Raw genomic sequence first — 14,874 nt, 5'->3', positions numbered from 1 at the left:
TTCTTTAGTGTTACAAAAGGACTTCTGAGCAGGGTCATAAGTGAAAGGCTTGCTGATTATTACCTTGGCATATCCTCTCTTCCCAGTCCATTTTGGTTTTCTTTGCAACCAACTTTAAAATTTCCCACAATAGTATGAAATAACAGCCTGAATTGTAAGCACCAGATTGGCTGCAAATCTGGTCAGCCTGTTTCAGATGAGTCATTGAGACATTCTGCTTAGGTATTTCTGCTGCTATAGTATTTGTGTAGGTTTTTAGCATACATGATGCTTCAAAAGAGAGACTATTTCAATTCCTTAGCTAAAATAACAATGGTAGACAATTTTGGCAGTAAGGGAGAGAAGTGTGAAGTTCCAATTCGAATTCCGAATTCCGAAGTTCGAAGATCCGAATCCGAAATCTGCCCTCCCCACAAGGGAAGGCAGATTGGTATTTTAGATGATGGAAGGAAGACATAATACCATGTTGGATAGGTGTCCAAGACTTTAGAGCTAGTTTAAGGCATTTGGATGAAATGTAAAACTTGCTTTATTATTATTTGTGATCACAGATCATTTGATTCTTCTATAATGATAAGGATACTTAAGTTGGAAGCAGTAGGAAGAACCAGGTTTAAGTAGTAGTCTTCCCCTGTGAAGTCAGCTTTCAGTTTGAGCAAGGTACAGCATTTGTGGCTAAATATGTCCTATGGTGCTGTCTTACGCTGTTAACCTCCTACTATGGTTTGCACTCAAATCTGATGTAGCTTAAAGTGACTTGTAAATATGAAGTCCTCTGAGACCTCTCAGGATGAGAGAAAATAAAGTAGTAAATCTAATGTAGTGTATCATAAATACTGTTTTATTTATAGTATAGAACAGAAGGTAGGGGAAAGAAGCTCTGTAAGTGTAGGAAAAAAAAGCCTCCTGTGCAAAGAGCTTGTCCTGTTGTTTGAAAACTTCTGATGGCATATGAGCATTTGTAAATCATAGAATGTAAGAGGCAAGATGAACTTTAGTTATCTAGGTGTAACATATTGCATATGGAAGGAGGCTGTATTTTTTAAGATAAAGGCTGAACTTTTAATTTCTAGATCTTTAGAATAGGTATCACTGAGCTTAACAATTGTTTCTGGTGGCACTCACATACCATTTGTAAAGCCATAATGTTGCTTTCTCTTATTCTGGTCAAATGCTGGACAGAGAATGCAGCCCTCGAAAGCAATTGACAGTTCATGACGCTTGCACCTGTGGAACCATCTATTTGAAGATGATTTTGCACACTGATGATCATAGACCTTCTACCTTCACAGTAGAGTACACAATCTACATGTAAAGAAAATAAGCTGCAGAGGTTACAGTTACTGGCATGACTGCATATGGAACCTCTATTTTAACCAAAGGCTCTATTTCTGAGTTAAGGACCAAACTCAGATAAACTTAGTACCATGCCACAAGAAGTAACATTCTTGTTAAATATGTAGTAAGTACTTTAGCTCTTTTTATTGCAACTTTTACATTATTAAACATTGTAGTATGTTCTTTTGAAGCCTCTTCATGGTGCCATTTAGATTGTTTCATTGGGGGCAGGGAAATAATAAAGAGGTTTTATAAGTTGAATTTATGGATCTCAGGGCTTAATGGTTGGTTATGAGATAGTGATAAGCCTGCTGAAGAATGCATTTTTGATTCACAAGCAATATATGGTTGTGTAAGTGACTAGATGTTATCTCTGTAAGTTCACGCTTGCCTTAAAGGTATCTGAATGTTTAGAGACTTTCATAGTTATTACTAGTCTAGTTCTTTAATTTCAGTCTTAACATACATGTTTCTGTTTAATACATAATATTATAGAAGAGTTCAGGTCCCCTTAAATATTTTTTAAAAGACTACTTTATGCTGAAAAAAAAATAAACCTTATTTCTGTAAGTATCAGTCAAAAAATTTGTGCTGTTTTTGTAGCTTCAGAAACAAACTTGTAGCTACAGTGAGGTACCAACAGGAAAAAAACATTTGTGTAGAAGTGTGTTCTTAGAATAAATCACAAACATTTTAGCCTTAAGAAATGGTGCTTTCCAGAAATCTTCCAGTCTTCGTATGTTGCATATATCCTGGTAAAGACAAGGCAACACAATCAACTTATCACCCTAAGTTAAGAGAAAATACTGTCCTTGAATTGTAAAGGCCTGAAGTACTGTGCTGAACAGAACTACAAGATCAGAATTACTCAGTCTATTCACATGTTCTTCTATTCATTAGCATCTTTTAAAGGGCAGAGTTCAGAATTTCAAAGGTAGATAACTGCTATGTAATCTTTTGGCATTAGTAGGATTTGCCTCTCAAGCTGATTTTTTAAAATTTTTTTTTAATTTTATTTTTAGTTTAACAATGCATGCCCTGAAACATTTCATTGAAGTTTGTTTCCTGGGGGGGGGGGAGGGTGGGAGTGGTGGTGTAATTAATTCATACCTGAATTTAATCAAACAGGAATCGTGAATTAAAGAATACATGTTAAATAGCATAAATTCTGAAATGCCACAGCCTCAAAACAGTGTTTATCCAATAATAAATCTGTTACCATATTTTAAAATATTTAAAATTATTCCAAGAACTGCGACTAAAGCGAAGGCAATCTCTGAGAAAGTACCCAATACAGTAAAATGAGAGTTAATAACTATTGTAGTGTGAGTTGATAAAATTTTGTTGTATTTCTTCATTGTCAGCACAAATCCTTGTTTATTAAAAATTTAGCTTGAAGGAAACTTTAATTAATTACAGGTTCAGTAAATCCTGACTAGGATTCTGCTGTGGTGTGTTTACAGTGAATGGCCTTCATGTGCCTGTGTTTCACTTCTGTTCTCTCTGCTACCTGACAACGTGATTTATGGCTGTTGTTTTCTACTAGTCCACTGTTTGCCCTCTAGGAGGGATTGGTCTCTTGAGCCTCCATAATAACAGCAGCACTTTCACAAAACATCTTTTAATGACAACAGTGTAGCATTCTGTAAGTCAGGCTAATTGCAGACATACCCTATTAATTGCAAAAACTAGGAGAGGTTACATATTTTACAAGCTTTTAATTTGAAATCGCCCGAGATGATTTGTCTTAAGTGTTTGGGTAGAGATGTCTACAATATTCTATGATAGGCCATTGCTGAGACTCTAGGACATAGTTGCAGACTATGCGGCAATCAGTGTACCAGGTAGAATTAAGCTTTGGATGTCCACACTTGCCTAGAAATCCTACTCTGTCTGTAATACAAATTGTTCTAAAGATTACATATTCTCTTGAGAATCATGATGTCAACATTAAATAATGTGTGTTATCAGGAGATGATAATCAGAAAGTAGAAATTCTTGAACAGTTAAACGCAGAAGAGCTTTTTGAATCTTGGGGTATATCTGAGCAAGAAATTTTGCAATAAATCATGAACTTTTAACACCATCTGAGCCTTTGAGATGGATTTTTCCCTTTCGTTTTTGTTGGGTTTGTTTTGTCTTAAGGGTGCTTCTAGTAATAAGGGGTTTGTCTTTCCTTTAGCAAATTCGGAGGTGGTTCTACTTTTTTTTTCTTTTACATTGGGTATGTTTGTTTCATCCAGAATTGCCTCCAAGCCCATCATCTTCTGTTTAAGTCTTCTAGATTTGTATGTGGAGGATAAATGCAAGAAAGATGAGTCTTGAATACTGTGAATGCTGTGGAAGGTGATAAAGACTGTCCCCACCCTACATAATTTACAGCTATAAAGGCTAGTACAAACTTGGGGAAAGGATATAACTTACAAGAGAAGCACACAATTTGAAGATTAATAACAAATATATTAATCCTATTAATGAGAAAGGTTGGACAGAATTTAGCATTAACCAAATAGATTTTTGTGATTGTTTTTCAGTTTTTTCACTTGTTTAGTTTTCCTCTAATGTTCTAGATCTTGCATGCAGTACACAAATCTGGGTTTGCGATGTGAATATAGAAGAACTTGAAGAAACTGGTTACTTTAATCAAATTTAATGTTTGTTTTTTCAGATATCACCTTAAAAAACAAACAAAGAAACCCCACCACCACTGTTTCGTTCTGACCAGGCTTCAGCTCAAATTCTCATCTGTTATAACATAGTATACAAGTATTTCATTCTTTCACAGATGAGCTAAGAACCATATAATCAAAACCTTGCCTATACTTACTTTTTTTTGCAAAGTAAATTATATATCTGCTTTTTCAAAACTTTTTGCACGTACCTTGGACAGCAAACCAGTAGTTCAGTAAGTCTGAGTTTTCTGTCTCACTGTTACTGACAACATGCACCTTTTGCTTTTAGGTGAAACTAATCCACGAAATCGCTTCATGCCACGGAATTTTAATTACGTCTTATTCATACATTCGCCTGATGCAGGATAACATCCACAGCTATGATTGGCATTATGTGATTCTGGATGAGGGTCACAAAATCCGAAATCCGAATGCTGCAGTCACACTTGCGTGCAAGCAGGTACTTTATGGAAGTTTTTAAGCACTCTGGAGGGAGGTTCCAAAATCTAGTAACCTGTATAAAAATATACATTTGACCGTTAATAAAGAATAAAAGCATAAATCACAATGGTCTGTATTTGACTATTTAATTTACTTAATATTTTTAATGAGTTTATATCAGTAAATTTACAGAAGTATGGTAGAGAAAAAAAATCAGAAATTTTAAATTGTGTAGTAATTTATCATTAGGGATAAATGTCAGATTGCTGGTGTTCATTTTCTGCTAACAGTTTATGGATGGTATATTGCAGAAAGCTCTTCAGGAATATGAGGCCACATATTTTAAAATGCGAATTCATTGATGGTGAAATTTAATATCCTCTGAGGCAGGTTACACCATGAACCATGAAAATAACTTTCTTTTGGTTTTGTGTTTTTTATTGATAGTTCCGCACACCCCATCGAATCATCTTGTCTGGCTCCCCTATGCAAAATAACCTAAAGGAGCTCTGGTCCCTCTTTGACTTTGTATTCCCAGGGAAACTGGGAACACTACCTGTGTTCATGGAGCAATTTTCTGTTCCAATAACCATGGGAGGATATGCCAATGCCTCTCCTGTCCAGGTAAATGCATCAAAAATATCACTTTGCTTGAAGGAAACTGTTATGTTGCTTCTAAACTGACTTCTAAATGTACTTCATGCTGTATGTTGTAGACACTAACCCAGAAGAGTTGCACGTGTGTTTTACTGCTGCGCCACATGTAAAAAGAACTGCTCAACTGAATGAGACCATTTCGTTTCTACAGCAGTATAGCTTATACACAGGGTTTTCTTCTCAAAAGACCTAAAGTTTAAATCGTTAGAAGTATTCTTCGGCATAAAGAAGAGATAAGCAAATTTGGGTAGGAGGTGACTGATCTTTTATGTTGATGTATTTAAATAGAACTTTCATGTTTGATATCAAGCTTCGGCAAATTATGCAATAGAGGAATCCTTAAATCTAAACTGAAAATTGATTATATTTAAACAAGCTAAAGTAGGTATTGGAATTCTGAAAGTAGATAAACTAATTCTGAAAGATAAATTATTTAATTTTGAAAGCAAAAATTATTTGGAATATTAATTTGAATAAATATGTCTGTTAATCTTTGTAGTTGTGGTTCTCAGTATGACTTCTTAAACAATTAGCTGATAAATTGTCTGCATAATAATCTGCAGACTAAGTTTCATATAAGTGCTAATAAACTTGTATCCTTTTAAATATTCTTTGTAATGTTTTGCACCTATACATTTCCAAAGTTTTTTTCCTTTTTCAGTTTAGGTACTCCCCATGTCTAATACATAATAATTTAGTAAATTGGACAGCCAATTTGTTTTTTACATATCAATAATTTATTATATTCTTTGTTTTGCTTTAGGAGAAATGAAGGTATTTTTGGCCATTATGTACAATTAATACCCAGCTCATGCATCCATTACCCATTATAGAACCATATGCTCCATTTAAGGCCAGAGTGACCTTTAGTTTCTGTGATCATGGGGATTTTCTTGTACTGATTTTTTTTTTTTAATAGTCTCAAGCGGGCACTAATCTTCACTTATTGTCTAGTAACCACCATTACCGCAGGCTTCTTTTTTGATCTTCAGTATATGTGTTAGCAGTTTTTCATGAGGATTTTGGTTCTGTGCAAGTGTATACTCACGTCTTGGCTTGGTTTCTAAAAGAAATACCTAATTTCTGGTCTCTTTTACAGTCCACTAAATTAGGAAAGATAAATCAGTGGTATCTGAGGAAGACTTACTCAATGTTATTGTTGCTAACATGAATTTTATTGCGGTTCATGTTGTGTTGGATATGTAACTGTGGGTCCACATAAAACATAAACCATCTCATTTTATCAAGATTTTCCTATTACTAATCATGGAATTTGACTTGTTGCTAAAATTAATATCAGGAACCAAAATACAACTTTTTCTCTTTCTTCCTTTTTCAGGTTAAAACTGCATACAAATGTGCCTGTGTGTTGCGGGACACCATAATCCCCTACTTGCTGCGAAGAATGAAGGCTGATGTAAAAATGAGCCTTTCACTTCCAGATAAAAATGAACAGGTTTGCTTATCTTTATTACTAGATCTGAGCCCTCTCCCTCCTCAAAATCCAATCTTTCAAGGACATTTGGAAATAATTTGCACTAATAGCAGATGAAATGCTATTTTAACTAAAGATAAGATGTAGAGCTTTCAAGTTGTATATTCTTTTCACCTGTGTTCTGAATGTTAAATTGTCATAGTTGCAGGGTCTATACAAGTACACTCTCATCTAAAAAACAAAGGATATATGAATTGAAGACAGGTCTGCTTAATACTATCGTCCTAGGTCACAGGTTGCATACAAATGATTTGTCTGTAGCGTGTTTCCTATGGTCCATCTCTTGGACACTTTAACATTGATTCCTGCTGTAAAAAGGTTAATTTGGGCAGCAAATAGTAGAGAAATACTTGATGGCAGTTGTTCATATTGCAAGCTAGGTGGTCCTGTAAATTTTAATAGATTTCCAAAATATTAGCCTTTTGATCTAAAACTTGTTTGCTCTACAAAGAGGTGGGATCTTTTTTAGGAAACATTTTGATTCAAAGTAGAGGATGTTGAAAGGATTATTTAAACAACTGAAATTACTACAAATATTCACTAGTAGTAATTATTAGACTCTTCTGCCACTCAGGTTTCAGTGCTTCAGGCTTTTTTTTCCCCTCTCCTCACTCTCTTCCTTCCTGTCTCCTCCCTGTAAGAGAGAAGTAGACGTGCTAGTCTTTGTAAAACAGTGCTGAAAGGTACATAATAAATGAGTAGGCCATATTCCATTTCTGCTGTGCAGTCTGATGATCTTTTTTTATAATCAAATTTTTAACTTCTGTATACTTTAAAGAGTCCAGGCTACTTACTCTAAAGAATGCAATCATAAACAGATTAAACAAATTTAATTTTTGTTCTTGTCAGTCACAGGGTACTACGTAAGTTTGACTTATGGCATAATGTTGGGTGCCTTGCAGGATGCAAGGAATTGATTTTGTTTCATTTTTGCCCATCAGACCATCTAAAAAATTATTATATGCTCACACTCAAAGGCTAATGATAGAACAGATTTTGTGTGCTAACCTTCCTATGAGGTACTAAGAATTTTCAAGTCATAAGGGAGATAGCAGACACACAGTGGAAAGTGTTTCTTATAAACATAGCTTTGAGAGAACGCTAACATTGCACAGTTACCTCATTAAAACTAGGAAATGGCAGCACTCCCAAAACTAAAGCAATTTGAGGGGAAAAAATAACAACTGGGAAAAAGCACAGAAAAACTCATGAAACCCATCTTAATGATTATGTTCATTCTCTAAAAATTCTAAGGTCTTTTTATTTCTAATGATTTCCATGCACTGTCTTTTAACTTAGTATTTCAGTATGTCAGACATCTGTGGAGCTTCATTGTAGCACATTGTAAAACTTTAAAATTCACTCTATTTGGAGCTTACAGGTTGGGCTTGAGCAGTTCATTTGTTTGTTTTGGTAGGTCCTCTTTTGCCGTTTGACAGATGAGCAGCGTCAAGTCTATCAAAATTTCATCAACTCTAAAGAAGTTTACCAGATTCTCAATGGAGACATGCAGGTTGGCATTAATTAAGGTTAATGACAGGTGGACTTTGATGGATAAAGTCGTGGACTGACCTTCACATTTTCTAGCTGGATTCTGAGCAGAAAGGGAAGGAAACACACTGCTCTTTTCTGCTTTTGTGGATGTGTGCTGGCTTTTTTTCTCAGAAATGTTCCATGGAGTATGTAGAATTACTGATCCATGTTTAGTAGCATGACCAGATAAAAGTAGGAATGGAATGGGCTTCACAATATGTTTGTGATCTTGGGAACAAATTATGGCTTGTTGGATGACCTGCTGTAGGTAACTGTATGCATGCTTTTAACCAATTGCAAAATTGAAGCAAAGGAAAAGAGTAATTTGTCCTGAGAGTACAGTTCAGGTATGATAATTTTGGGATGCGACAGTTGATGATTTCACAATCTTAAGATGTAACAGACCAAATAGTAAGCATCCTTGTTGTTGTCTTACTAGTCACTTCAACATCTTTTGCCTCCATCATCACAATGTAAGTGTTGAAGTTGTTGTGCCCAGGATGACAGCAGTAATTGAAATACAATTTCAAATGCCTGCTGTTGCCTGTATAGAAAGTCTGCTATTCCCCGTGACTCCTGCATTGCACGCATCTGGTTCATTTGACTTCTGTATGCATGCAATGGACTTTCTCACTCCCACTTTAGCTGCAGGATACAAATCTATTGTTTGTGAGAGGAGAGGTAATATGTCTTGGATAATGTGTAATTTACAACATGTTTCCTTGTCTTGTGGACTGTAAAAACCCTTCTTTCCTCACACCCAGTGACTCCAGTTAGTTGTATGGTCAGTACAGCCATGTATATTGCAGTGCCATATAAAGCAGATGTTGACCTTATTACTGTTTTGACTCCTTATTTTTCCAGCTCTTGCAAAGGTATAGTGGCCAAGGTTTTATAAGTGCCTAGCCTCTTTAGTTATCCCAACGAAAATTATTTTAAGGAGCTTGATCTTCAAGAGATGGCTTGTATAAGACTATCTGCAGAAATGTCTCTAAGATGTTACAGAATGGGCTATCACATTTGCTAGAGTTCTGAAAATTTTGAACAGTAAATGTCAATGCTTTTATTAGATGTTTTGTGATGACAGCAGTGAATCCCAGCTGAAAAAATAAACCCATTGTACAAACCAACCATAAATTATGAGCAGGCTCATCCAACTTGTAGTGACAGAAGCTTGAGGGATTTGCTGTTTCAAGCTAGTTCATTTTTATGAATGCCCATTATATGAGAAGAATAAATAATGCTTGTAATATTATTGAATGAATAACTGCACAGAACCCTTCTAACATGGCATCAAAAGTAGTAATTTTCAGCTTCATATGCTTGTTCAAATATGTTTACTCATCGCTTCTTTGTTACCTTGCCTTCTGGAGGGTACACTCGCTATCCACAAGGTCTGTCATAAATTACCTGATACCATGGTGGGGGTTGGAAGGAAGGACACAATAATTTCAAGTAACAAACTTGGCAGAATTCTTCCTTTTGAGTAGGAAAAATTTGACTGTGAGTTATAGCTAGGGACTGCTTTTGCTAATGTGGAAATTGTTGCAGAATTCTTTTAACATCACCAGAATAGGCTCACAAGAACAGAAAATTTCATTGACCTTCTCTTGTACTGATTTTTGCTAAAACTTTCTATGAAACAAGTATTAGCATCCTTTGGCTTCTCTAAAGAGCCAAACCACTATTAAAAACCAACTTCTTGATGATAACTGGATTAACCCATTGCTCTTTATTTTTCTCAACCACAACCCATGTATTTGTCAACAAAATAAACATATTTTTCTTCTGTATTCTTTAGATTTTCTCAGGACTAGTAGCTTTGAGAAAGATTTGCAACCACCCTGACCTCTTCTCTGGTGGTCCAAGGATTTTGAAGGGTGTACCAGATGCTGAAGTGGAGGAAGCAGATCAGTTTGGATATTGGAAACGTTCTGGAAAAATGATAGTGGTAGAATCCTTGCTGACAATATGGCACAAGCAAGGCCACAGAGTGTTGTTTTTCACTCAGTCAAGACAGGTAAGATGAGCTAATTTTTTTGAGTTTTAGTTATTGTGTGTGTGTGTCCTAACAAGACTTGTAATTAGAACCACCTTTTGCAGTATCCTTCTCAGAAAGTTGACATCTTCTTGAAAAAAAATACCAAAATGACTGATGTCTTTGGAATAATTGGAGACCAGTTCCCAAACTCAGTAAGCTTTACTGGAATGACACAGTGTTGTGGCAGTGTTGCCCAAATTCAATATACTGGGTCAAAGCTTATATCAGTTGTACCCATATAATACCAGGCTGAAGCAGTGGTGATGTATTTATTGCCCCTACTGTGTAGTTTCATGATAGAATTAGTAGTCAGTTTGCTCGCTCTGTTTACTGCACGTGTACATCTAATCCTCAGAATTGTGTGCTTTGGACCAGCAGCACAGACAGTGACCTTCATTCATTTTCCCTATGTATTCATGATTTTGTCTTGTTTCCATGGGCTCCCTTGGAATGCTGCAGCATCTACCTGGTTAATCGTCTTGAGACCATGGCTCTGGACTTCCCAAACTAAGCATAAACATTCCACTCATGCATTCAGCAGTGAAATAACTACTTTTTTGTTTTTTCCCCAATTGCGTAAGTTAATGATATTTCTGCTCATTTAAGATTCACAGGTTTTTGATCATCATCTTGTTTGTTTGATGGGCACTGCAGTTAGTACCAGAATTCTTATGACTTGATTGGACAGTTGCTCAGTCTTCACATCTGGGTTTCATTACATTTTTTCCATCACAACAGATGCTGCACATACTTGAAGTCTTTGTGAGAGACAGAAGCTATTCTTACCTCAGGATGGATGGCACCACAACAATAGCTTCCAGACAGCCCCTTATAACAAGATATAATGAGGTGAGATGTTGCATCCCACGCGCTAATGCTTATTAGTGAGTACGGTTGAGTTTTCCGTTTCTTTTTGGTCTGTTTTTAAACATACTACTTCAGGTTTGAAACACAAAACTGGGGAGTTCAGTCAAATGAAACCACTTCCTTTGTGTTGAGGGGAAAAAAGTTGTCACCTTTTTCACACTTAAATTGGGTTTTCTGCTAAGAAAAAAATGCAGTTGAAAAGGGGGAAAAGAAATGTTACTGGACAACAGCAAATGAAATTTAGATCAAACTACTTTTATTTGTCAAAAGAGATGCTAGGCAAACAAGGAAGTGTATTCCTTCTCTTGGCTTCCTTTGCATCTTTGCAAATAATGCTGATAATAAAAGAATCCAGGAAATAAATTTTAAAAATTGTCTTGTACTTTGGTAATTTTTGCTTTAGTAAATTCTCTGTTGTGTTGTAGGACAAATCCATATTTATTTTCCTTCTAACAACTCGTGTTGGTGGCATTGGAGTTAACTTGACTGGTGCTGACCGGGTTATTATTTATGATCCTGACTGGAATCCCAGTACGGATACACAGGTGAGTTTGGTTCGTTACATGCCATTTACCAGCTAAGTTGACATAAAACTGAAGACAGAATGACGTTTATCTCCTCAAATAGTGTTAAATCACTATGTTGCTCTTCCTTAAGTTGCTAAGTCCCAGCAATGGTCACTTAGGGTGCAGTTCCACATCATGATTACTCTTGTGGCAAAGCCAATTTAAGTGGTTCCCACCACATCCCCTTTATGCTGTTATACCTTACCACTCTTCAATATTGCCTGTTGTTCATATAGTCTGTCTAGAGTGCAGCCAAACAAACAGTTGAAATGGCCTGAGTTTTTTCAATAAACGAGCAAACAAACTACATGATTCTGAAGGGAGAGTACAGCAGTGCAAGCTCTTGAACAGGCATGACTGCTCATGGTGGCAATGCAGGGTAAGAAAAGGAGAACAAGTGTTGCTTAAATTGGCTTTGTCACTAAATAATGATATGTAGCTATGCCCTTAGAAGTTGCTGTTAAGCCAATACCTTAAAGAAGTTGTTCTTTATCTGATGGTGTGATGAGACTGGTTTATCAGATTCCTTAACAGTATATGGAGCTTACATGTTTGAGAGGAAAAAACTACTTTTGATGGAAATCCTATGTAGCTCTGAGATCTGCAACTGTGTAGCCTGACCTAGAGTGGTTTGTTTTAGTGGTCGGTTCAAGATGTTTGTAGGAAGGCTTTCAGTTAAGAAAAAAGAAGAAAAATTCAAAGGGAATGTGTATATTAAAGCTCTATTGTGAAATAGATCCCTTTTGGAGTATGTCTATATAAAGTACATATCCTAGATAAGAGTTCTAATTTTAATTTTTTGATATTTTTTTTTTTCATAGATTTCTTGGTACAATTGGAGACTTGTCTTTTTACATATGTAAACTTCCTAAATTGTTTGCGTCTCCTGCTGAGTTAGTTGTCTTAATACTGTAGAAATACCACAGCTATGTAACTTCTTGAACTATTTATTAAATGTCCAAACTAGGCTTGAAACAGTGGTATCCATAGCTCTCTGTCAAACACATGTCTAAGAGGCTAATGTCTGTAACCAAACCTTTTGTGTTCCAGGCTCGGGAACGTGCTTGGAGAATAGGCCAAAAGAAACAGGTGACTGTGTATAGGCTTCTCACTGCAGGTACTATTGAAGAGAAGATATACCACAGGTCAGTCAGAACAATTTCTTGTATACAGCCGTATGCTCAAGAAAATGTTTGTAGCGAATCTGAGGTGGAATAACAGTGACACACCTGTGCACAGGCACACATGGCTTGTAACCACCAATCTTGGTCATGATGGGCACATCACAGAAAACTTTTAAAAATTTCTGCTGAGAAATGATCCTTCTTCCAATATTAGACTCCCAGCTGAGGGCTGTGCTGCTGCCTTTCTAGCTCCAAGACCCACGTGCTAAATATACCTCATCAATCTGTTCCAGTGGCTGTGTCCAGCACATCCAGAATTCACAGTAAATGAGAGAGTATGGGGCACAGACAGGAAAAAATGAGCCCCTTACTCAACCTGAGACTCAACAAGTCTGAAATGCAAACTGAAATCAACAAGTTCTTTATATTGTCCTTAGGATATATAAAGATGTATGTGGTACATACATCCATTTACTGCTCTGCAAACCACATTTGATTTTATTCCCAAATCATTCCAAACTGAGAGAATTAAATCCCAAGAACTACCAGTCATATTCATGTTATTTATTCCAAAACGTAGCTAAAGCCTTGAAGTGCTTGTATTTCAGAATCAATGAAATCTTTGTTTTGCTTTCCCGTTCAGCTTTCTCAGTAGTTAGCTTCACTCATTAATTCCAAATGAACATACCTGGGAATCCTCTGTCTAGGCATTACTCTTTAGAACTGGAATATCCTCTTTGAAAACGCAGATGAATGAAAAGCTCTAAATAATGAAATACCCTCACTTATTGAGTGCCTTTTTTAATCTGTTTTACCACATGGACACAAAGCATCCGCTGTTGGTTGGCTTGTGTCCTGCTGGCATACTTCTGTTTGAAGAACACTGACCACATCAAGGAAGTGGGCTCTAAAGGTCAGGACAGCCATCAGAAATTCATTAATTTCCAGAACAGTGCAATGGCCTTTGAACTTTTAAGCAAGTTGTCTTTTCTCTTTGCCTGTGTTTTCTTCCCTGCAAATATGTGATCACCCATGCAAGAAGCTGTGAAACTCAGATAATTCTTAAAACCTTATAGACTTCTGATGGATGCAATACAGTAGCTGAGACCTATGTTTAAGCTTAGTTTTTGCCAATTGGATTTAAAAATTGTTTCCCTGCTCAATACCAGCAGAGCCAAAACCATGATAAAAACACTTCTTAAGAACTGATTTCCAGATTTATTTAGGGGTGTATTTTTTGTGCAGAAAAATAGTGCCTAGAACTTGCAATCGAAAGCTGTGTAGTACAAACATAACAGAGTAGATTTACCAATACTAGACTTCTTGCCGCTTAGTTCTTTCCCAGATTTGTTCCTTTCAGTCCTCTGCAGACTGGCTCTTTTTTCCTTTCCTCTCAACCACAAGTTTGTTTCCCTTTTCCATGGTTGTCATGCAGTCATCACCATCAGACTGAGCTACTCTGCTGCTTTTGATTCCTCCAATCAATTGAACCATTAAAATGTTGTCATTTTAACAAGCTCTTGTTTTTCTTTCAAGAGTGTTCTGATAGTTTTATTGTAATATATGCAAGCTTTTCAAATTTAATGGACAAAAAAAATTTCTAGCTGTGAAGTTATTTATTGCTTAGTTAAGGGATGCCTCATAGGATGTTTCAGGGATGGTGGTTACCTGTTGTGTTATGGGGTTGCTGCAAAACAATAAATCCCTGTGTTTAACAATTTAGTTGGCTGTTTGAAAGTTACTAACTCAAGATTGTCTTCTGGAAACTAACATCATCTTCCCACTGCTTAATTGTTCTGCAGGGTAACATTTGTGCTTATACAGTTTTCTGTTTAAGTACTGTATTCAGTACTTAAACATAGCTAGACATTGTTTCATGCACAAAGTATTTTTTTCTTTTTTTTTTTTTTTTAGACAAATCTTCAAACAGTTTTTAACAAACAGAGTGCTGAAAGACCCTAAGCAGAGGCGCTTTTTCAAATCCAATGACCTTTATGAACTTTTTACTCTGAGCAGCCCAGATGTGTCTCAGGGGACAGAAACAAGTGCAATTTTTGCAGGTATCCATTTTTTTTTTCCTGTTTGTTTAAAAGAAAAAATGTTTGAAGTGTTTGATAAATGGATACTAATTTTATTCATC

General features: G+C 36.1%; 1 protein-coding gene across 10 annotated transcripts in view; it reads left to right on the top strand.

Moving 5' to 3' along the window:
• Positions 1–14,874, top strand: part of ERCC6 (ERCC excision repair 6, chromatin remodeling factor) — a 49,978-nt gene that overhangs the window by 30,184 nt on the left and 4,920 nt on the right. For all 10 annotated transcript variants that reach the window (XM_074830861.1, XM_074830860.1, XM_074830858.1 and 7 more), the window contains 9 exons: positions 4,300–4,470; positions 4,899–5,075; positions 6,448–6,564; positions 8,021–8,116; positions 9,938–10,156; positions 10,916–11,026; positions 11,470–11,589; positions 12,661–12,755; positions 14,649–14,794. In XM_074830861.1, coding sequence (XP_074686962.1) covers positions 4,300–4,470; positions 4,899–5,075; positions 6,448–6,564; positions 8,021–8,116; positions 9,938–10,156; positions 10,916–11,026; positions 11,470–11,589; positions 12,661–12,755; positions 14,649–14,794 — 1,252 coding nt within the window. The remainder of the gene's footprint in view (positions 1–4,299; positions 4,471–4,898; positions 5,076–6,447; positions 6,565–8,020; positions 8,117–9,937; positions 10,157–10,915; positions 11,027–11,469; positions 11,590–12,660; positions 12,756–14,648; positions 14,795–14,874) is intronic.

The sequence above is a fragment of the Strix aluco genome, chromosome 7, assembly GCF_031877795.1.
Source record: "Strix aluco isolate bStrAlu1 chromosome 7, bStrAlu1.hap1, whole genome shotgun sequence".
Taxonomy (NCBI): domain Eukaryota; kingdom Metazoa; phylum Chordata; class Aves; order Strigiformes; family Strigidae; genus Strix; species Strix aluco.
Note: the sequence above shows the minus strand (reverse complement) of the source record. Positions and strands in the feature narration are given on the sequence as shown.